This window comes from Dreissena polymorpha, chromosome 11 (assembly GCF_020536995.1).
Source record: "Dreissena polymorpha isolate Duluth1 chromosome 11, UMN_Dpol_1.0, whole genome shotgun sequence".
In the NCBI taxonomy this organism is placed as follows: domain Eukaryota; kingdom Metazoa; phylum Mollusca; class Bivalvia; order Myida; family Dreissenidae; genus Dreissena; species Dreissena polymorpha.
The window spans coordinates 32043084-32069043 of NC_068365.1; the positions used below are offsets into that span (position 1 = coordinate 32043084).

The 25960-nt window shown below is 34.7% G+C and overlaps 2 protein-coding genes across 3 annotated transcripts; both read left to right on the plus strand.

Moving 5' to 3' along the window:
• Window positions 1–242: 242 nt before the first annotated feature.
• LOC127851756 (uncharacterized) lies at window positions 243–9263 on the plus strand. Of its 2 annotated transcripts, XM_052385631.1 has the most exons (3): window positions 243–601; window positions 1047–1135; window positions 9113–9263. In XM_052385631.1, the coding sequence occupies exons 1-3, from the start codon at window positions 451–453 to the stop codon at window positions 9188–9190; spliced, it is 318 nt and encodes a 105-aa protein (XP_052241591.1). In that variant the 5' UTR covers window positions 243–450; the 3' UTR covers window positions 9191–9263. The 2 variants fall into 2 exon arrangements, with proteins under 2 accessions (XP_052241591.1, XP_052241590.1); XM_052385630.1 differs by having other exon boundaries at window positions 243–1135.
• Window positions 9264–13334: 4071 nt separating this feature from the next.
• Window positions 13335–16044, plus strand: LOC127849734 (protein PFC0760c-like). Its single transcript, XM_052382484.1, has 3 exons — window positions 13335–13373; window positions 14980–15225; window positions 15340–16044. Exons 1-3 carry the CDS (start codon window positions 13335–13337, stop codon window positions 16042–16044), a joined length of 990 nt encoding a protein of 329 aa, XP_052238444.1.
• Window positions 16045–25960: the final 9916 nt, after the last annotated feature.

Below are 25960 nucleotides of genomic sequence, written 5' to 3' on the forward strand. Positions count from 1 at the left end.
AAATGATATTTATGCATGCAAATGTTTATCTTGTTTAATAAATTAACACAGTGTTTTCTCGGATATTACAGAGAATAAAATGGGCTGTTTACACTGTCGACTTCTTTGATTATTTACATCTATTATGGATTATAGAATATTAGCGCTTAACGCTAATTTGCATAAAATGAAGAATGGTAACATTTAATGCTAATTGAAAATGAAACACTACATGTACAACATTCACTAAGACCGTAATGGACAGAATAATTAACTGTTAAGAACTAAATAATGTATCGTACGTAAATAAAGATCCCGTTACCGATTACACTAGATGGAAAAAATGAAAACTTCAAGGATATTGAAATAACAAGTAAAAGCACGTACGATATCTGGTGGAGAATACGTTCTAAAGTTTAATTCCTTTACAATAACATTTTCCACAACAAAAATCGTCAGAAATGTTTCAAGATGTCTCACTACAATTTACGTTCTCGCCTATCAGCCACTCTACCGCCACAGTTGACGCCGCCAACATCCCCACCTGACGATTCGACAGTTCCGGAGCAACCATTTCAACCATCAACTACCATATCAAAACAAGACACTCCAAAATCATCAAGTGAGTCAAAACCTTATTTACAAACTCCCGAAGATTTTGTTGCAAGTGAAAAACGTCGTAAAAAACAATTACGTTCAGATTTTCATAAACAATTAAATTCTATCAAAACAATCAGAAGAGTAACAATACATGACAGCCCATTTCAAAGTCACCCATTACAATCCGATGCATCAGACACCGAAGAAACCCAAGAAACAACACTCCAGCCATTAACGCAGGACCCGCCGAAGGAATCGCTGCTCGAGCCATTATCCAATTTCCGGTACGACCCAGTACCACCGCCATATGGTAATTTTCAGTGCCTTCCCGACGAACGACTACAGGATCCAATTTCCAGTGTTATTTCGCAGAGACCTAACTTTTTCTTAAATACCCCATCACCTAGTGTTAATAGTGCTAATTTTCCATCGCAAAGTGCTAATAGTGACAATATTAACTTACGTAGGCAGACGCCTTCCGCACCTGGCCACTCTCCAGCAGACGGGGAACGACCGGCGAGAAACTTCCATACCGCACAGACTTCGGACCCAAGAGGTACAATGTTTAAGCCAAACATAATTAAGTTAGCATGCTTTACAGGCAGAGACTATGATAGTTTACCAGCGTTTCTGGCAAAATTTCAGAAATTTTGTAGCATGAATAACATTGATAGGGGTGAGTACGCTAATGTTCTTCCATTTTACCTGTCCGACAATGCAGAGAATTTTTACAATAATCTAACCGAAGATATTAAATCTAATTATCAAGAACTCACCAAAGCACTTGCTAAACGATTTCAGACTAAAGAATTAGATTATCATCTAATTGCTATTAAACAAAGAGAAAATGAAACATGTGATGATTATATCTCGAGAGCATTAAAAATTTCTACTGATGTACAAGGCTTAGAAGAAAAAGTTCTCGTAAGCTTGCTTGTCAATGGATTAAGAGACAGTATTAAGAAAGATGTTATTTTAAGACAGCCAGAATCTCTGTCAGAACTGGCCAAATACTGTAAACTCTGTGACATGACCACGTCATTTTCAGTCAATGCTATTGACACAAAATTTCAAACGTTATTGGAAGAGATTAAAACCTTAAAAGCGGACATCAAAATTAAGGAAATTAATGCTTTACAGTCAACCCCAATACCAAATATACCGGTAGAAAATTCTTACGCTCAACAACATATGTTTCCAAATCAAATGCCATCTGTTCCTTACAGCCGTTATCAACAATTTCAACCACGACAAAACCAAAATTATAGAATGTCAGTACCGTTAGACTATCAAAGACCGCGAATAGTCGATAGATCCGTATCTAACCCACGTTTACAAGTACACAGACAAAATGCACAAAACCAAATTTGCCCCAAATGCGGATACGATTCTTGTAGGGGGGGGGTAGAAACTGTTTTGCATTCAATAAACAATGCAACAATTGCCAACAATTCAATCACTTCCAATCAATGTGTTTTCGAACTAAAAAATGATGGAAAAGACAGAGCAGTAGGTACCATTTTAACAACGCAAATTATTCAAAATTCCAAGTAAAACACGAACAAATAAATAAAAAGGGTTTAATTAACAAAAGTACGCATACAACTCAAAATAAACAAAAACAAAGTATTAAATCTAAACGTAAAATATTAGCTTTAAAGGTAGTATCCACATTTTTTCATAATTCTTTACCAGGAACAATTGCAGATGTCCCAACAAACATTCTTTTGGATTCGGGCAGTAGTATGTCTGTAATCAGCAAATCATTCTTCGCCTCCACAAACATTTCGCGAAACGAATGCCTACCATCTAATCTCCATGTCAAGACCGCCATTTCTGATAATTCGTACAATGTAGAAGGGGTCATTAACCTCCCAATGCTAATTGAGCACCCGTTTTACATAGTACAAGGCTTAACGAATAATGCAATACTAGGAGTAGACTTCTTTTCGCAATACGAGGCAAAATTAAATTTTGAGACTAATACTCTTGAAATAAATAAAGATAATATTACATGCAAAACCAATTTTATAACAAATGAAATTCACTGTATTCAAGCTAATAAAAAGATAAGACTTAAACCTCATTCATTTCAGAAAATACCTGTTCAATTAAAAGAATGTTTTTTGAATAAAGATTTACATATTATGGATGAAACAAATATCATGGAACTTGATTTATGTATTACAGACAACAAAAATAAAACTATACAATTTCCAATTTACAATAACTCGGATACAGAAAAAATGATAAATAAATATGATATTTTAGCTTCAATACATATTTTAAATGAAAACGAAATATATGACATTAATAATTTAGATAAATGTAACGAAAGTGGAAACGTTAAGACGACAACCGAAAAAGAACAAATATTACATAATAAAATAGGAAAAGAATTTGCGAATAATCAGCAACTGTTCGATCTCTTAAAGCAATATCAAGATATTTTTAGTGATTCAGAAACAGATGTCGGCGCTGTTAAAAATTTTGAATGTTCCATCGAATTGATACCGAATGCTATACCTATACGTTCAAGACCATATCCGGTAAACCCCAAAACGAGACAAATCATTGAAGATGAATTACAGAAAATGCTAGATAAAAATATAATTTCACCATCAACTTCAATTTGGAGTAGTCCTATTGTATTAGTTAAAAACATACACATTCAGATGATATTTCACCAGAAGACCAACAAGAAAATAAACAATTATATAGGTTATGCATTGATTACCGACTGTTAAATAAAATTTCGAAGAAAATGTATTATCAAATGCCTACAATTGTAGATGTTCAAAATATGATCGCAGAGAAAAAGCCAACTATCTTTACTAAAATAGACATAAAACAAGCATTTCTTAATCTACCCATGGCCGAAAATTCTAAAAAGTATACTGCATTTAATTCACCAACAGGACGATGTTTTCAATTTAACGTCCTTCCTTATGGTTTATGCAATTCTCCTTTTTATTGGTCATTGTATCTTTCAAAAATATTAGGAGAATTCAATTTCAAAAACCTTCTATTTTTTCTGGATGACTGTATACTTATGAGTGACAATATTGAAACCCACATCAAAGAACTTTCTCAATTTTTACATAAACTAAAAGAAGCTGGTTTAGTAATAAATCTTAAAAAGAGTCATTTCGCACAAAAACGAATTACATTTCTAGGCACAGTATTTGAAGGAAACACTATTCAAATGGACCCTGACAAATTGAAAATAATTAACGAATTCCAAATTCCTAATAATCAAAAGGGATTAAAGAGTTTTTTAGGCATGACAAATTTCTTAAAACGGTTTATAAAAGACTACTCACACATTGTCGCCCCGTTAAATAGATTACTTAAGAAAGATACCATATTCAAATGGACCGAGGAACATGACAAAAGTTTTAATTATTTAAAACGGGCATTAATGGCTAAACCAATTTTACGATTACCAGATTTTAATCAAGAATTCACTATTTATACAGATGCTAGTATATCCGCAGTAGGATTCATTTTATGTCAGGAAGATTCTCCAAAACGTCATCATGTTATTTTATACGGGGGTCGTGCTTTAAAAGATAACGAAAAACGTTACAGTAGTTGTGAACTGGAATTATTAGCAATCATTTACGCTTTGAAAGAATGTAGAGTCTATATATCAAATATACATGTCAAAATTATAACAGACAATAAAGCTTTAACATTTTTGCATACAGCAAAACACTCAAATGACAGACTATATAGATGGGCTTTAGAACTAGAAAATTATGATCATGAAATCATTTATAAAACTGGCAAGACAAATCCAAGCGATTACCTTAGTAGAATTAACTATTCTAAATCAGACACCCACGTTAAATCCAAGGAAAACATACATACACTTTCCAATGATAACGCACCTTTAACACCTCCACAAACCTTGGCACCAATACAAGTAACGCAAAATAATCATTGCTCCCAGGTTAACATTCTCACAAGAAAAATGCGAAAACAAACAATCAACACAACACCCACCAATCATCAACCAATTATCTCTGCTGACAATCAACTTAGCACCATTCCACCTGACAACAGTGTTATCTCAGATAATGATCACATACCTGGTTCACAACTCCAGACAGTCAATGACCGCAAACAACACGCGCACTTAACAACTAATCAACTAGACATTATAAACTTACAAGCTACATCAAAAGACTTCGGCGACATTTATGCATTTTTAAAGAACGGTCATTTACCTGATGATAAACACTCAGCAAAACGAATTCCATATATAAGCACCCAATACGAAATAGTTGACAATGTTCTGTTTCAATTTTACGAACCAAGATCTAAGAAACATCAAACTGAAAAAACTTTAATTAAACAATTAGCTTTACCTGAGTCATTAAGAAGTGAAATACTTTACAGTTTTCATGATTTAAATGGTCACTGTGGTGTTGATAGAATGTTTGCAACCCTCAAAACTTTGTATTACTTTCCAAAAATGTATCAAGCAGTTAAAGATTATGTTCAATCTTGTAAAAACTGTCAAATATTTAAAAGAGATCACAATTATAAACCATATCCATTACAAGAACCTTTTATTGCAAGCGCACCATTTGACATGTTACACATCGACATTGTTACGGTAGCAAAACAGAGCAAAGAATATAAATATGTTTTAAGCGTTATATGCGCATTTTCAAAATTCGCACTATTTATACCATTAAAAACGCAAAACACTATTGAAATCGCAGAACAACTTTATCATAAAGTATTTGCAATATTTGGACCGCCCAAACGTATCACATCTGACCGAGGACAAAACTTCTTAAGTGGTATAATGGATGTTCTTTATAAATTCTTTCAAATAAAGAGGCATCGAACTTCATCTTATCACCCAATGAGTAACGGAATGGTAGAACGGGTACACTCTACATTACTCTCAATACTACGTACATCGTTAAAAGACGAAAGCGATTGGCCTGATAAGCTTTCCAGTGTCCAATTAGCCTATACTTCAACAGTATGTCCGAAAACGACACAATACTCTCCGTACTACATTCTTTTCGGCCGACATATGAATAAACCCATCACTTCCGAATTATTTCCACCAATTAATACCAACCCTTCAATAAACACTTATGTTGAGGAATTGAAACAAAGATTTAAACTTATATGGAATATCACACAAGAAAACATAAATAATTCTCGTGACGTTATGCGTAAGTTTTACAATCGCAAAACTGCAATACGTCCATTTAAATTAGGAGATCTTGTTTTTATTAAACAAGAAAAAGTACCTTTAAATAAATCCAGAAAATTGTTTCGAAAATTTTCAGAGCAACCCTATTACATAACCAAAATATTACAAAATGGCACATATATTTTGAGAGAACGATATTCAAACAAAGAATTAAAAGTTCCAGTTAATATCAACAGATTAAGAAGATACCATGATGAAAAGGATTAACGTGATTTATCTCAAACATTCAAATTCCATGAAAAAGAAACTAATGATAACACAGAAAATCAAAACAATCCGCAAACCGTTACCAACAATACACAGCCAAATATAACGGCAACTGACAAACAAAATACAATAAATCAAAATGATATTTCACCAAAAAATTCAAACAAGAAATGGTACAAAGCTGACAAAATTTTAAAAACCAGAATTAAAGATAATCAAAGACAATATTTGATAAAATGGACAAACAAAAAGTATAAGAACAGTTGGGCAAATGACGAAGACACATCAGAAGCACTTATTAAACAATTTTATATAAACAAATCTCTAAAGAAAAATCACAAAAGAAAACGGTAAAATGATAAACAAATTAACTGTTTTTTTTTTTTTCTTTTAGGCAAGATGTTGGTCACACGATTCATTATACTTTTCCTGTCACTTGTGGGAGCACACAGCGAACAATTGCTGATGAACCATGGCGTTAAGTTCTCAGATCCAAAAACAATTAACTTCGTGAATAATGAATGGACGCATACTTTTCGATTTGATATGCCGGACTATCATTTCAATAGTGACATCGGTAGAAATTATTCATTGTGTAGAGACACTTATTTCTACGAAAAAGGATGTACCATTAGCGTCGAATTCAACACTCTAAGGATTTTAATGGAACATGATATACAATCTTTGTTACACAAATTTCGTAGCATGATTCCTACAATCTCAGATAAACGGAAGACACGTGAGTCACAACCCTTACTTCCCTTTATAGGACAATTAGGTTCAACTCTTTTTGGCATTGCAACAACGTCACAACTTAATCGATTACGCGATCATGCAAATAAATTGGCACAAAGAGTTAATCTCTTAACAAACACATTTACGCACGAATTCGGCGAAATGGCATCATTTGCAACTAATGTTCACGAGCATATGAAATTATTCGATGAATTCGTTGCGAATGCTTCAGCAGTCAGGCATAAAATTGTGGACGAAATGGAATCTATGTCAAATAAACATACAACTGCTGAAAAGTTAATACTAGATGTAAATGATAAAATGATCAAAATAAGGTCACAGTTTGATAGGCTAGCCATAGGAATTGAATCACTGAGCAATCGTAAATTATCGATTCATATAATAAACCCCGAACTAATGTCCCAAACGTTAACAGAAATAGCTTCGTCGTTAAAAATCAACTATCCGACTCATAAATTGGTCAGCACTGAATTGGCATTCTACTACAATCATGCTGAATTTATTTATGGACGCAACAATAATTCGATATACATAATGGTATTGTTTCCACTGACAAACAGTTTGGATAACGAAATTTATGAATTAAATTTCTTTCCAATTCCTCTTGACAATGATATAAAAAACAAAGATGCTAATGAATTCACATCAAAACCGCGGTATTTAATTTATAATGGGAAAAACCTATTATTCACTTTTCTTGATGAATCATTCTTGAGAGACTGTTTGACAGCAGGTTCAACAATTTTATGTAAACATAATGTTATATTTGAAATCGATTTCAATACGAATTGTTTCGTAGAACTCTTGAAACACGGGGACAATGCAAAAACGAAAGATATATGTGAATATAAGATAGTAAGAAACGTCTTGAAACCAGAGCTGAGAATTTTAAATAGTTCTAAGGTACTTGCATACATGCAATCAAATTTAAAATTGGAATGTGTAAATCGTTCTAAAACAATAGATGATTGTAAGTACTGCATTATCGATGTACCATGTGCATGTAAACTAGTCTCAAAAAGTCAACGTATTGATGAGCAATTCACAAAATGTTTGACAAACGATACTACTGTCGACCAAATATATCCAATTAACTTACCGTTACTCCAACAATTTTTTAATAATACGGTTTTGGATAAATTGATGAAAAACATTTCGTACAATAATCCAATAAATGTATTATTACCGGTATTTAAAACCTTCGATCAAAACACACAGGATATATTAACTCGGTCGCACAAATTAGAAATTGACATGCAAACCTTTGTGAAAAGAGCAAAGAAAAACCAAATTGTGTACCATAGCCTAACAGAAGCAATGCTTAACGGTGAAATCTCAATTGAATCAGGTTTATCCACTTTAGATATAATTTCAATCATAGGTATATTACTCACAATCGGAAACACGCTCATGTTGATATTTCTTTCACGAAAAATTCGCATTCTATTAACTGCAATTACACTAATAAAACCAACAGCGGCACAACATCTTAAATACGACAATCCCACCACGCTATCACCACTTCAGGAATTTACCAACAGTCTTAATGAGTCTCTGAAATATGAACATTTTCTTGTCTTTCTGGCCATGATTCACGTTCTCTTGCTAATAACAATCCTTCGCAAATTGCAAATATTCAAACGACAACGTGGCACTCTTTTGATTTTACATGTATCAAATGGTTTAAATTGTATTGATATCAACATCGTCAGTTCGGTTTCTTGTCGATCAGAATGGATCATTGACTTACCTGTCACCCTGAACATAAACAGCATACGCTTTGGATTGTTTCCAAAACTGCTCATTAACACTACAGAAATTTCGTTTCGGAACGCTACAGGGGATATAATAATGGAAATACCATCTGCTCTGTCAATTGGCATTTATCAGTACATCAAACTTCGACAAATGCTCAACACAAACTATCACACTGAACTATTCTTGGTCCATAACGGAATTAAGGAACGTACATAAACGAACTTCAACTTCAAAAAAAAAAAAAAAAAAAAAAAATGAAATAGCATTAGTGGAATTGCATTAGTTATCAGTTTGTCATCATCATATTTGAATATGTTATAACTTTGATGTCAAATTTTGCATGGATTTCAACTCTGACGTCAATTATTCAATGTTATATTTCATTTTTTTCCCCATTTAACCATTATAAATACTTTGAAGATTATTGAAATGATTTAATTTAATCTTCATTATTAAATACTACATTTTACATGTTTTCTCATATTAGATGTCAATCGTTACATACTTTGATTTTATTCATTACATACATACTTCAAAAATTTTTTTATACTTTCGCTGTTCTCATTTCAGGCGCACACGACAATACATCATTCATATGAATATAGTGTGTATTTCATAATTGTGTTCTTAAATTTGTATTTTCATTGATACTCTATTGTATATATAATATCATTTTATCGTTACATTTTTGGTTCCCTATTGTCAATTTTACATTTCATTATTTTCATAAAATGGATATTGTTATTAACATTTCATTTTTTATATTGTTCTCAAATTATTTCAAGTTATTATTTAAATACAACGGCAACTCTTCTAGTAATTTATACATTTCCCTCCCTTTAGATCACTATCAACTGCATCACATAAAATACTTTTTAAATACTTTTCTCAAATTAAGAAAAATCCATAGACGCACTAAAAAGTTACTATTTACCCACATGTTAAATAATCCTAACATTTCATTTTCAAGCTTAATTTTTGCTATAGACTACTTCGACATAAATATACTCTATCTTCAAATGCTCGACCATCTACTTTATGAAATCCACCCCCTAAATTTTCAAATCTGCCAAACAATTATTTTAAGGTTCGGTTCAAAATCCCAAATATCCATAATAGCCCACAAAAGATTTCTTCAATCAAAATTTCTACCTCCCGCGTTATCCAATTTTTCCATTACAGACATCTTAAATGCAGATCTTAAACAAATCAATAACTTAATGACTCAACATTTTCGCCTTTACAAACAATCCCTTAAATGCCAATCGATCCCTATCGATTTTGACAACACATATTGTCGAGTTTGTCATGCTTCGCTGAAACATTGTCGTCCAAAATTCAAAAAACTTGATCCTCTTGTTCATTTATTCTTAAGTCGAACCCCTTGTTGCCATACACCCCATCATATCTTCTGCTCCTATGACACTATACAAAACGGATTCAAAATTTGTAAATTATGTCTCCATGCTGTAAAATGTTTCAACTGGAAACTAATAACTCAGTATATGTTGGAACCCAAATGAACATACTAAACATAAAAATGTATAACTAAATGTGACTATTATAATCACCTATGCTAAACATTAACTTACAAACTTTTCAATTGTATAAATAATACTTGATAATTCTTTTGTTTTCCAACAAATACTAACATGTATATAGACTGCTTTGTCATTATTGTGCATTTCAATTATGTTGTACTTGATCTTTGTCTTATTGATGTTTCAAATAATGATCTAAGTATTGATTCTCTAATATAGTTTATTTGAAACCCTGTTTATATTTGTTGTTTTGTTATAGACACTTCAGGCGGAGTGTATATTTAGAGTTGTTGTATTTTCATTTACGATTAATGCCTAGTGTGTTTACGAATTCTTTTTCTATTATCTATATATTACATCTATTTCGATTGTTGTTAAATATGTTAGATTCATGTATGCATGCTTTAATATTATACAGTTAAATGTTCTGGGATTGTTTTAAACAGCAATTAAATTTAAACAGCCCATATATTAGAATAGGAATTCTAATTAAAAAGAAGGAGGGGAAGATGTAATCCAATTAAAATCACAATCTTATGAAATATTTGTAATATTTAAATTTTCACTTTAACTTATTTAATAATTTTAATTAATCATAATTAATAAAGTTTTAATTAATTTCAATTAACAAAATTTTAAAATAATTATTGCATATTGTTTAAAATAACTAGTGCATATTGTTTAAAATAACTATTGCATATTGTTTAGAATAACTATTGTACATTGTTAGAAATACTTAAGGAATTGCGCAGTTCATATCACGCATTTAAGCCCAGTTTTCACAAAACCACACCGGAATACTTTTTGTGCCAGGTGAGCTACAAACTCTATCATATTGATGTACTATAAGAAAACAGCTTACTAAGCTAACAAAGAATAGCACATTCCAATCTAAATTGTTTACCAAATCAAGAACGCAAACGTAAGCAATAGAAACTTCTGGAAAGTTCCATGACCAAGGGTTAACAACTTTGACCCGAACAAATATAAAAAAAGTAGGTGAATCAGCGTACCACGTGAGACCACATAGGATCACGTGAGAAACGTATTAGGAAAAGTCTGATCAGGTTTCAGAAAATTGCATCTGGAAGAATATTTAAGAAAACACTGCGGGGGACTCACCACAGTGTTTTCTCGGATATTACAGGTGAGCTGTTGATACTTATTTATTTTCAAACCTAAATTATTGTTTGCTGCAAATAAATATATTCATACTTAAATTATTGTTTACTACTTTAATTTGTTTCACCTACATTCAATGTAGAGTATTTAGGAAAGTTGGTTGACTGCGCAATATCCAAATAAATATATATTGTGTATTAATGATAATTGCTATTTTATAAGTATCATATTAGTAAAACAAATAGTACTGTCTTCTCATAAATAAATAATTTCTTTATTTTATGATTTAACAAAATAATGTTAATGCCTGAAAACTGTTAGTGAAATTGAACAATATTCTGTGTGATTTATTAATATATATTAAGAATCAATATCGTTGCATATGTACGTATATATCATAAATGATATTTATGCATGCAAATGTTTATCTTGTTTAATAAATTAACACAGTGTTTTCTCGGATATTACAGAGAATAAAATGGGCTGTTTACACTGTCGACTTCTTTGATTATTTACATCTATTATGGATTATAGAATATTAGCGCTTAACGCTAATTTGCATAAAATGAAGAATGGTAACATTTAATGCTAATTGAAAATGAAACACTACATATACAACATTCACTAAGACCGTAATGGACAGAATAATTAACTGTTAAGAACTAAATAATGTATCGTACGTAAATAAAGATCCCGTTACCGATTACACTAGATGGAAAAAATGAAAACTTCAAGGATATTGAAATAACAAGTAAAAGCACGTACGATAGCTGTCGTACTTTCCCCTTCCAATACTGTAGCAGATCTAGATCGTCTACCCATTAATAAGGAAACTGAACTATCAAAATTGACATCGCCCCCCGACCCAGTACAGAAAAACAGTTGAAAACATTTCCCATAAGATCTACCCCTGTAATTTTATTTTCTAGGCCAGACGAAACGCAAATAAAACGTGATAGTCGTTGTTTTAATTCTCAAGTATACGAATTCCGATACCCATGGCTATATCACAGTCAAACTTAACATGGTTTTATGTGTATATATTGCGAGCTATTTGGATCCAGTAGTGGCCCAAACATTTCCTATGTCACAACTGATACTGTATTTGGGGACAATCTCTCTAGGAGACGTGAAACTCACAATAATAGTGACAGAGACGTGCCTCTGTAGATTAGTTATAGACATTGAAATAAGCCATTATATTTTATTTTTTCCCCAAATATGTCTCTTTCGCGCTCTATTTTCCCCTTTTACCGAGCGTCCAGCGTCTTCCCCTTTTTCTAAATAAAAACCTGCCGATTTCTCTCAATAAGCGTTTTACTCTCAAATGGAAAGTACGACTTAGTTTTAAATGTTATAATTTAGTGAAATCTGACTGAATATATTCCCTTCAGGATTGGGGCTTCAGCAGATGAGAACTGCGTGATAGCTTTGCAAATACACATAAGAAGAAGGCTTGGATTGGGTTTTGCAAATTTATATTTACATTTTGCATATATCATTACCAAACAGAACGAAAATAAACAGGCATTGACACAAGAGAATTGTCGGAGATTTTTTGCAAAGCTGTCAATTTTAAGTCATGTATTTTTTTATCCAAATTTAGTTCAGATTAATTAAAGTCTACCGATATTGGAGCTATAGGCCGAACATATTTATTTAAATGTTGAGATTGCCTATCTGACGTTTATATAGAGAACACTAGGTTAGCGTTGAATACAGAGAAGTTTATGTTGCGAGGCTTAGAACGCCGGGAGCGCGCGCCTTGGCTAGCGCTTTCGGTATTCGAGCCGAGCAACATAAACTTCTCTGTATTCAACGCTAAACCTAGTATTCTATTTATCCCATTTGATTTTTTTTTAATGTGAACACTAATTTTAATTCAGTCTTAAAAGCTCTTAAAATCTTACGAATGTAACCATGCGTAATGATATAAATGTATTTGTTCTGGTACGCAAAATAGTCTTTAAAAAATTCACACACAAACTGTAAAACAAGTAAAAATATCACCATATGCCCCGATTCAATTTGACGCAGTATGCGAATTGTAACTCATTACGACGGTGAAAAGAAGATTTAACTTTACTATAATTCATTTTATTTTCGAAAGAAAATGATCAAAATCCAATATGGCGGCGATTGCTCCTGACAAAGGTTTGACACATATTGTACCGTTTTGCTAAATTACAACAAACCCATGGTTGTATAGGAATCAGTTGATTTGACATAACATTGTATTAAGCTCCGTTCTCGGTGATGTTTTGTTTTGGTGTTAAGCGCGAATTATTTGAGTCGCGTTCTGAGAAAAATGGGCATAATGCATGTGCGTAAAGTATCGTCCCAGATTAGCCTGTACAGTCAACACAGGCTAATCAGGGACGACATTTTCCGCCTAAATTGGATTTTTGCTAAGAAGAGACTTCATTTAAAAGAAAAATGTCATAACAGCGAAAATTGTCGTCCCTGATTAGCCTGTGCGAACTACACAGGCTAATCTGGGATGACACTTTATGCACATGCATTATACCCAGTTTCCCAGAACTAGGATTGCATTTTGGTGTTGTTGATTTGGCAAGCTGTTGTGCTTATTTAAAATCGATTTTATATAACGCTTTGAAATTAAATGATAGGTTTGAAACGTTTTATATGACATATCGTTTTGCGTAAGGTGACCTAGTAACACAGGTTACAGTTCGTTTATAGATGCAAGTTTTCATTTATTTTATTACTAATGCATTCAGGGTCCCATATTAAACTGCGACTGTTTTAAGTTATTCATAACGAGTTTCCTAATATCTCCTTAATGGCCATCTCGACAAGTTTAACTCGGAACCACACACGAATCACATGTTGTTATGTGTAACCATGTTTTAGTCTAGTCTTATTGCATGTTCAATCCTTTACCCTTATACACGCACTTTGAGGCTTTTATAGTCGCTTAGAAAATCTAAATAATAACTTTAAAATCTTCTTAACTAGACTCGAGTTTTAAAGGCTGTATTTCAAACCTAAATAAACTGATGAGCAGCAAATAGCATAGAACCTGAAAGACTGCGATGCAACTGAATGCAAAGCAGTGTATCATACGGTGCGATATAGAGTATAGGTGACCAGTATGATGACCGGTATGATGACCAGTATGATGACCAGTACGATGACCAGTACGATGACCAGTATGATGACCAGTACGATGACCAGTCTGATGACCAGTCTGATGACCAGTATGATGACCAGTACGATGACCAGTATAATGTCCAGTACGATGACCAGTACGATGACCAGTATGATGTCCAGTACGATGACCAGTATGATGACAAATCTGATGACCAGTATGATGACCAGTACGATGACCAGTACGATGACCAGTATGATGACCAGTACGATGACCAGTCTGATGACCAGTATGATGACCAGTACGATGACCAGTATGATGTCCAGTACGATGACCAGTATGATGACCAGTATGACGACCAGTATGATGACCAGTACGATGACTAGTATGATGACCAGTCTGATGACCAGTATGATGACCAGTACGATGACCAGTATGATGTCCAGTACGATGACCAGTATAATGACCAGTCTGATGACCAGTATGATGACCAGTATGATGTCCAGTACGATGACCAGTATGATGACCAGTATGACGACAAGTTCGATGACCAGTATGATGATCAGTATGATGACCAGTACGATGACCAGTATGATGACCAGTCTGATGACCAGTATGATGACCAGTATGATGATCAGTATGATGATCAGTATGATTAACAGTACGATGACCAGTATGATGACCGGTATGACGACCATTACGATGACCAGTATGATGACCAGTACGGTGACCAGTATGATGTCAAGTATGATTACCAATATGATGACCAGTACGATGACCAGTATGACGACCATTACGATGACCAGTATGATGACCAGTACGATGACCATTATGATGTCCAGTATGATGACCAGTATGACGACCATTACGAGTACCAGTATGATGAGCAGTACGATGACCATTATGATGTCCAGTATGATTACCAATATGATGACCAGTACGATGACCAGTACGATGACCATTATGATGCCCAGTATGATGACTATTATGATGACCAGTACGATGACCAGTACGATTACCAGTACGATGACCAGTACAATGACCAGTATAATGATGACCAGTATGATGACCAGTATGATGATGACCAATATGATGAACAGTACGATGGCCATCGTGATCAACAGTACGATGACCAATATGATTACCAGTACGATGGCCATCGTGATGACCAGTGCGATGACCAATATGGTGATGAACAGTATGATGGCCATCGTGATGACCAGTATGATGGCCAGTATAGTGACCAGTTCGATGACCAGTATGATGATGACCAGTATGATGACCAATATGATGATGACCAATATGATGACCGGTACGATGGCCATCGTGATGACCAGTACGATGATCAATATGATGACCAGTATGATAACCAATGTGATGACCAGTACGATGACCAGTATGATGATGACCAGTACGATGGCCAATATGATGACCAGAATAACGGCCTGAATGATGGCCAGGGAGATTACCAGAGTAAGGAGCACAGTGATGACCAAACTGGTGACCATGTTGATGACGATAGTGTTGACCTTAATGATGACCAGTATGATGACAATTGTGATGACCAACATGATGACCTATATCATGAAAATATAAATGACAAGTATGATGACCAGTATGATGACCGGAAAGATGATGGCCAAAGTGAAGACCATTATTCTTACCAGTTTGATGACCAGTATGATTATCGGTATAATGAGAAGAATGATGGCCAGTATTCTAACTAGTGTACCACTATGATGAGTGATGAGCATATTGATGACAATATTTATACCCAGTTTGATGCTCAGTATGAAGACCAGAGTGAAACAACCATAATACAGGCGAGTATTATGATCAGTATGCGGACCCTGATAATGACCATTATGATGACCTGAAAATAACCATTATAATTACCAGTATGATTAACAGGTTGATTGTCATAGTAATGACCAGCGTGATGATCAGATTGATGACCAGAGTGATGACCAGTTTGATGTAAAAGGATATGAACTTATTGATGACCAGTAAGATGACCAGAGTGATGACAACAATGATGACCAGTATGATAACCAGTAGGGTAATAAACAGTTAAGATCACATTCTACATTATCGTCTCGATATCACACTTTAACACAATGCATAGATCTAACCCTCCCATATTATATGGAAACCACACTTATACACAATGCGCGTAAAGACCTAACCTTACCGTATTGTTGCGATACCACATTTACACGTAATGCAAGTGAAGACCACACTTTACCTTACTGTTTCGATACCACATTTAAACATAATGCAAGTGCAGACCACACCTTACCGTATTGTCTCGATACCACATTTACACATAATGCAAGTAAAGACGACACCTTACCGTATTGCCTCGATACCACATTTACACATAATGCAAGTAAAGACCACACATATTGTATCGATACCATATTTACACATAATGCAAGTGAAGACCACACCTTACCTAATTGTCTCAATACAACATTTACATATAATGCAAGTGAAGACCACACTTTACCTTATTGTTTTGATACCACATTTACACATAATGCAAGTGAAGACCACACCTTACCTTGTTGTTTCGATACAACATTTACATATAATGCAAGTGAATATCACACTGTACAATATTGTCTCGATACCATATTTACAGTTAATGCAAGTGAATACCACACCTAACTTTATTGTTTCGATACCACATTTACACAAACTGCAAGTGACGACCACACCTTACCTTGTTGTGGTGATACCACATTCACAAAAAATGCAAGTGAAGACTACACAATACCTTATTGTTTCGATACCACATTTACACATTATGCAAGTGAATACCACATTTTACCATATTGTCTCGATACAACATTACACATAATGCAAGTGAAGACCACACCTTACCTTATTGTTTCGATACCACATTTACACAAAATGCAAGTGAAGACCACACCTTACCTTATTGTTTCGATACCACATTTACACATAATGCAAATGAAGACCACACATTACCTTGTTGTTTCCATACCATATTTACACGTAATGCAAGTGATGATCACACCTTACCTTGTTGTTTCGATACCACATTTAAACATAATGCAAGTGAAGACCACACCTTACCTTGTTGTTTCGATACAACATTTACATATAATGCAAGGGAATACCACACTTTACCATATTGTCTCGATACCACATTAAAACATCATGCAAGTGAAGACCACGCCTTACCCTATTGTTTTTATACCACATTTACACAAAATGCAAGTGAAGACAAGACCTTACCTTATTGTTTCGATACCGCATTTACACATAATGCAAGTGAAGACCACACCTTACCTTGTTGTGTCGATACCACATTTACAAATAATGCAAGTGAAAACCACACCTTACCTTATTGTTTTGATACCACATTTACATATAATGCAAGTGAAGACCATACCTTACCTTGTTGTTTTGATACAACATTTACATATAATGTAAGTGAATACCACACTTTACCATATTGTCTCGATACCACATTTACACATAATGCAAGTGAAGACCACACCTTACTTTGTTGTTTCGATACCACATTTACACATAATAAAAGTGAAGACCACACCTTACCTTAATGTCTCGATACCACATTTACACATAATGCAAGTGGAGACCACACCTTACCTTATTGTTTCGATACCACATTTACACATAATGAAAGTGAAGACCACGCCTTTTCTAATTGTCTCGATAAAACATTTACATATAATGCAAGTGCCGACCACACCTTACGTTATTGTCTCGATACCACATTTACACATAATGCAAGTGAAGGCCACACCTTACCTTATTGTTTCGATACCACATTTACACATAATGCAAGTGAAGATCACACCTTACATTGTTGTTTCGATACCACATTTACACATAATGGAAGTGAAAACCACGCCTTACCTAATTGTCTCGATACAACATTTACATATAATGCAAGTGACGACCACACCTTACCTTATTGTCTCGATACCACATTTACGCATAATGCAATTGAGGACCCCACCTTACCTTATTGTTTCGATACCACATTAACACATAATGCAAGTGAAGATCGCATCTAACGGTATTGTCTCGATACAACACTTACACTAGACTACACAATGCTTATCTGGACAGAACTACACAAAATAACACTAGACTAGACTTGACTTAACTTTACTATTTTAGTCTGTTATACACTGCACTACACTCTGTTACACTATACTGGACTTGGCTGCACTGGACTGCAACAGATTGCACTGGACTGCACTGGAAAGCACTTGACATCAATGCACTAGATTATACCAGACTATGGTAGAATTAAATTTGACAAGAAAACGAACGTAAACCTGAAAAGAATACACCAATCATCTACATCAAAACTGTCAAAATCACACCACCCCACTCTAGCCCACACCACTATACATCTTTATACATCACACCACTCTACACCACACCACTATACACCACACCACTTTATACCATACAAGTTTCCACCACACAACTCCAATTGCCACCAGAATAATCTACACTACACCACTCTACACCACACTTTTCTACACTGCACCACTCTACACTGCACAACTCTATACCACATCACTCCAAAACACACCACTCTACACCTCACCACACAACTCAACGCTGCAGCACTCCACACCACACTACTCTACACACACTATTCTTCACCACACCACTCTACACCATATCACTCTACACCATATCACTATACACCATACAACTCTACACCACAACACTACACTCTACACTTCACTACTCTACACCTCACCACTATGCACAACACCAATCTAAACTGCACCACTATACACCACACCACTCTACACCACATTACATTACACAATTCACTTTTACACCAATCAACCACCATTATACACCACAGTACTCTACACCACATCACTCTACATCATACAACTCTACACCACACCACTCTACACCGCACTACTCTTCACGTCACCACACCACTATACACCACACCACTCTACACCACAGCACAACACTTAACTACAATACATTCTACAACAACCAATAAACCCCACATCACTCTACCTTACTCCGCTCTACACTACACCACTCCACTCTCTATTACATAATTCTACTCCATACCAGTCTACACTACACCACTCTACGCCATTCACTCTTCACAACACCACTCTACACCACATCACTCTTCACAACAACTCTCTTCGTCCCCATTATTCACAACACCACTCTACACAACAACATTCTAAACCACACCACTCTACACTACATCACTCTACACTACATCACTCTACACTACAACACTTTTCACACAATACCACGCTACACAACACCACTCTACACTATACCAGTCTACAACACACCACTCTACATAACACCTTTCCACACTACACCACTCTATATCGCACCACTCTACACAACACTACTCGACACCACGCCAGTTTACACAACACCACTCTACACTGCACCACTCTAAACCACACCACTATACACCGCACCATTTACACTGCACCACTATACACCATTCCACTCTACACCACTCCACTCTACATCACTCCACTCTACACCGCACCATTCTAGGCAACACTACTTTACACAACACCTCCCGACTCTATACAACACTATTCTACACTACATCACTCTACACAACACCGCCCTACACCACACCACTCCACACCGCACCACTCTTCACCAAACAACTCTACACAACTCCACTCTCCACAACATTTCTCTACACCAGACCTCTCAACACCACACCACAGTACACCACACCATAGTACACCACCCAACTATACGCCACATCGCTCTACACCACACTAATTTACACCAAACCACTCTACACCACACCACAACACTCTACACTACACCAATCTACATCACACCACATAATAATACACAAACCACACAATTATGCACCACACCACTCGTCGCCATTTCACTGTAAACCAAAACACTCTACATCCTGCCACTCTTCACCACACTACTCTGCACCACACTACTATACACCACACTACTCTACACCACACTACTCTACACCACACTACTCTACACCACACTACTATAAACAACACTACTCTGCACCACACTACTATACACCACACTACTCTACACCACACTACTCTACACCACACTTCTCTACACCACACTACTCTACACCACACTACTCTACACCACACTACTCTACACCACACTAATCTACACCACACTACTCTACACCACACGACTATACAACGCACTACTCTACAACACACTACTCTACACCATAACATTATACATTTCACCATACTAAACAATATTTTAATTTGCGATCAACCATAAATGCAACAGTTAGCCACTTGTTATATTTCTGAGATACAGTCTTCGATACAATGTGATGCGTGTCGGACGGTATTACTCGCTACTTTTCGCTCGGTTGCAATTTGTTCACGGTTTTATAATTACAGGTTCCAGAATATGACTAGAAATGATCTTCTGTTTAGTTACAATAGTAATCTGTCCAGTTAAAGTATTTCGCATAAGTCTGCGATTGGTCTTATTAGACTGATTTGAGTTTGAAATTGAGTGAAAAAAACTGCTGAAATATAAAGACAGACACATCATTTTCACATTAAATAATATTGTATTGTCAAATTATTTCTGTTACTGCTTTACTGAGAAATTCAAAATGGACAACATGCTATAGCAAAAGCATATCAGATTCGAATAATAAATTGATTTGACCAAAAAAATATTTGATAGAAACTACTCCAATAGTCTTAGTCTTTGTCGATACTATCATCACCAATTAGTACATTTCTATACGAGGTTAAACATTATCCTAAATTAAACATTAAACAAAGTAAAAGGCATCCATAAGGTATCGCAAGGAGAGACTTTAAGACAATAAATTTTGTTTCCCGAAAGCGTTTCGTTTGTATGTTATTTTCATTTGAAAAAAAGAAGAAACTATGTCTACAATGTTTCATTTAATTAACATGCATTTAATAAGGGCTGCTTAGTTAAGCCCTATACACATGTCTTTTGACTGTTCAAAGTCATTGTTCTATGTTTTACCATGCACTTGGACAAGACTTAAATATGGTTACACATACAAACGGACATTCGTATCAGATTTACAACAAAACAAGTCGATATGGTAATTAAAGAACTATTCACATAACACCAATATACTTTACATTAACCATAATTCAACACTATCGCATGATCAACGTGTAGCATGTGTTACTTAGTCACAAAGTAAACGTCATTTCGCAAAAACGATATGTTCCATAAAACATTTCAACCCGATCAATCTATTTCAAAGAGTTGTATAAGATCGATTTCAAATTAATCTCACAGCTTGCCCAAACAACACAAATGGAGTACATGTCTATACAATTGTACAACGCAAACTGAAACTTCATTTATAGTTAACTATAATCTGAAAAAATGCAAATGAGCCTCGCTCAGGTAAAATTTGGTTTAATACATCTGCGCAAAATACTTTAAAATGTCCGCACAGGCTTATTAGGGAAGACACTGTCTGCCTTACATTTGTAAATGATTTTTCGGCAAGCAGAGACTTCCTTTCAACGACAAATACAGACTGCATCTGGGACGACACTTTACGCTGATACATTAAGTGCATTTTTACCACGGCGACGCTCAACTGAACACTGTGTTTATTGTTAGACCCAATAAATAAGTAAATAACACAAAACATAAAAATTCACAAAGAACGGATCTTAATTACTTTAATTACTTTAATTTGTGTAAAAATAATTGATTGCTATGCAAACGCGGGTTTTATTTTTTTGTGAAAAAACAGTACAATATATTTTAACCATTACCATTTGTAGATAAAAGTCAGATGTTGTCATAAATTGTAGATTTAAAAGACAAACAATGAATTAGCTCATACTGTCTTTAAGCTTGGTGTTTTAATAAAAACAAATGCAACCCTTTTCCAAATAAATTCACCTGATTCAAGTTTTAAATGCGCAATATGACACAAAGTCCTGGGATAATCACGGGTATGATTTGATGCAGCAAGATGCAATGGGCAAATTTACAATCGTTCTCGGGGTTTAAGAGCGTGTGTTCTCTTTTAATTTGATTATATTGTTCTGTAAACAAATCTATTGGACGACTGGACCATACCGAAGTCATCCCTTTTACTCAATTCTTCACCAAGTCATTGTATGTGCATTTTTTTATTTTCCTACTGCACAAGTATTAATTGTGTAGCGACAAAGTTGTAGAGGCACATCTATATTGATTACTTTACATTTAAAATGACATATGTTGTGCCAATGATTAATACAAAAACATATGCGTATCCTCATCAATATTCACAGGTTGGCCTTAACAAATTATATTATAACATAATGACATGCCGATTGTCCACGTGAAATCGCGTTTTATCATAGCATGTTGCAAACATTATTGCTATAAATGGATATTTAATGTAAGAAGATTAGAGTTTTCATCTACAGTCGAAACTGACCTAACGGCCAACTGAATTTACCGGTCACCTGCAGACAACGGTCAGTCTGGAATCCCCCCGACGAAAAACATGCTATATTACACTTGAATTTAACGGTCACCTGGCCATAACGGCCAACGGCCACCATATTCCACTCCGAAACCCATGTTATACATTAAATTAACGGTAACGCGTCAGTCGTCTCGAGTCGCGAAAATTAAAAACACAGCACATCATTTGTCCGTCTATTTTGCGGTTAAAGCGTCTGAAAGCGGTAATTGTCTTTGATATTATAAAAGCGGCCCGCTGCGAGTAAACAAATAGTAAGGTGTTGAGACTGTTTGTTTTTCGGTGATAATTGTGGGAGCATCTTCAAAAGAAAAAATGTCAGAGTTTGTGACACGTTTAAAGTAATCATCGATAATTCAATGACCGCTAAATAGTACATGGTACTTTGAACGGTACAATTACACCGTACTATCGGTTTATGACAGCAAAACCGCTTTTTAGACTTCTACGGACGTGACGTCAACGGCACGTGACGAAACTTTTATTTATGAATGAACGAGATGCATGGGTAAACAATTTTACCAGCGTACAAAAAGTCATTGCTTTAGTTTAACAAGATGAAATTAAATAAATATATAAGATATTATTCTGTATTATTCAATGTACACAAGTAAGTTTGTTATTATGCTTAGTTAACGGCAATGAGCCTTAGTTTTACACTATATGCAAACGACTGGGTAGGGTAACGACGTTGCAATACTACCAACTGACAAACCATCCTTAAATTGTGATCATAATTCAACGGTCACCTGTTGACAACGGTCACTTTGGTCATTTCCTTTGACTGACCGCTGTTCTCAGGTTTGACTGTATTTGAAATACCGGTAATTAGTGTTACATAATGTTGTTTTAATGGATTTGAAATGTGATATACCAAATTAGTCACTGAGTCAACTGTGCCGTCTGATACAATAGCAACATATGTTACAAAGATGTAATTGTCTGATTATGATATTTCAGGAATACTCAAATGTAATTTCGATCATTAAGTCTGACAAACAACATATGTCGATACATTTAAAAGCCATATCAATAGTTAAATCAGTTTTTATAGATTATATGTTGAGAAACATCTGTAAGCTTTATTCCAACATGTCATTGTTAGAACATGTATTCTTATGATGTCTCGGCTGTTTTTGCAAATGGTTCCGGTTCCTCAAAAACATAGGCGCAAGAGGGTCCGGTCAGTTTTCTTTTTATGGCTAAAGTGAAAACTTGCTAAAACTCTAAAAGTACGAATGTTGGTCCAATCTTTACGAAACTTGGCCAGAACATTTTCTCTTATGATAGCTCATACGAATTAGGAAATGGTTTTGGTTCGTCAAAAAACATGACCGCCAGTGGCGAAAATTAATGCTGCGTCATTATGTCATTATGGATTTTTGTGACGTCATACGACCGACTTTCCCAGTTGTAATATACATTCATTGGGTTTATAACGTTCCATTTCATTTATATTTTCTCTCTGATAGGCGTTTCTTGTTTGATTTAATTATTTTTATTTCTTTTAGCAGTCACATAAACAACCAAGCTATGTAATATTAAATTTTTACACCCATTATTTCTGCTTTCTTCCTGTATTTGCGCGATGATTATCTGAGATATTAACTCCATGATGCTATATTCTCAAATCTTTTTCTATAAAGAAGGAATGTAGTTGACAATTGTTAATAGTTTTATTTGATCGTTCGTCAAAAAGTTGTAACTCTGTTACTCATGTATCTTCAATGCAATTGAGTTATTAAATAGCAATTAAATTGAATGCGTTTTAATTCCCTTGTATTATTGTTTTATTTGAGTTACAATGCTATGACGTTACATTTTATTTACACTTAAATGTATTATGAATATTGCTGGGCCAAGTGTGAGGATGAGCGCTCTATAACCAGGTTTAAACCCACAATGCTTTGCATTGACCGTTCCAAGGCGGTGACCCCAGCTTTATTCATATTTTGTGTTTATGTTGGTTTGTATTGTGCTGTATTGTGCTGTTGTGTACTGTTTGGGCAATCGGTCACTTGCCTTAAATAAAGAACCAACTAATTGTTTTTAATGAAAATTCAATACTGCTCCAGCAGCTGGAGTTTCACTTCTTTATATTGTGCAATAGGAAAATTAAAAAATGCGCATACAATGACTTGGTGAAGTTGAGTAAAAGGGATGACTTTCAGATGGTCCAGTCGTCCAATAGATTTGTTTACAGAACAATTTAATCAAATTAAAAGAGAACACACGCTCTTAAACCCCGAGGACGATTGTACCTTTGCCCATTGCATCTTACTGCATCAAATCATACCCGTGATTATCCCAAGACTTTGTGTCATATTGCGCATTGAAAACTTGAATCAGGTGAATTTATTTAATATAATATTATGTGAGTGCTGGATAGAGATCATAATTATCATGCTCGGCATGAAGCTCGCATGATCAACTTGATATCAATCGGATACTCACATACTATTTCTATTTATCATGCAAGTTATCTTTGCATCTGAATGAAACTAAGGCCTGTTTTGGTTTTAGGTAAAAAAAATTGGCCTTATTCATACTTAAATTGTCCCCCCCCCCCGTTTAGAGAAAACAAACATTATACGTGTTTGAATTTTTTTTCATGAACATTTTGAATTAATATCAATAAAGCAAGCAATCAAATGATATATACATATCACACCCCATAGAAGGTGTTTGAGGGTTGACAATACATTGTATTAAAGTGTCCAACACAGCTAGTTGCTGGTATGAACTCTAAACGAACCCTTATGTCAATTTAATAAAATCTGATAAAAAATAAAAAAATAAAGTACCGGAACATAATCTCAGATAAAAGTCCTTTCATAATTGACTCTCTTTGCGCTGAAATCCCATTCTACTATTTTAGCTCTACATGGGAGTGTTAAAATTTTGTTCCATATGCCATAAAAATTATCACCAGATTAGTTTATATGAGAATTTTCCACTGCCTAGTATGCACTCAATAATGCTGGTTTATACTAAGGATTTCTCTCCTGCTCATTTTTTGGAGTTTCTTAACTACATGCCTATGGAAGTGCAGTTTCAGCCACAACTTGTAAAAACATTTATAGGAAGCCTTGCACTACATATATGTGTCAGTCCAACATGAT

Bases quoted from the DNA above. Each gene is read 5' to 3' on its own strand.
- LOC127851756 (XM_052385630.1), top strand. From the start codon at position 451: ATGTCTCACTACAATTTACGTTCTCGCCTATCAGCCACTCTACCGCCA. The intron at 1,136-9,112 runs GTACAATGTTTA...TTCTCATTTCAG, and splicing joins ACAGACTTCGGACCCAAGAG to GCGCACACGACAATACATCA.
- LOC127849734 (XM_052382484.1), top strand. From the start codon at position 13,335: ATGGCGGCGATTGCTCCTGACAAAGGTTTGACACATATT. The intron at 13,374-14,979 runs GTACCGTTTTGC...TATGATTAACAG, and splicing joins ACAAAGGTTTGACACATATT to TACGATGACCAGTATGATGA. The intron at 15,226-15,339 runs GTCCAGTATGAT...TACGATTACCAG, and splicing joins AGTACGATGACCATTATGAT to TACGATGACCAGTACAATGA.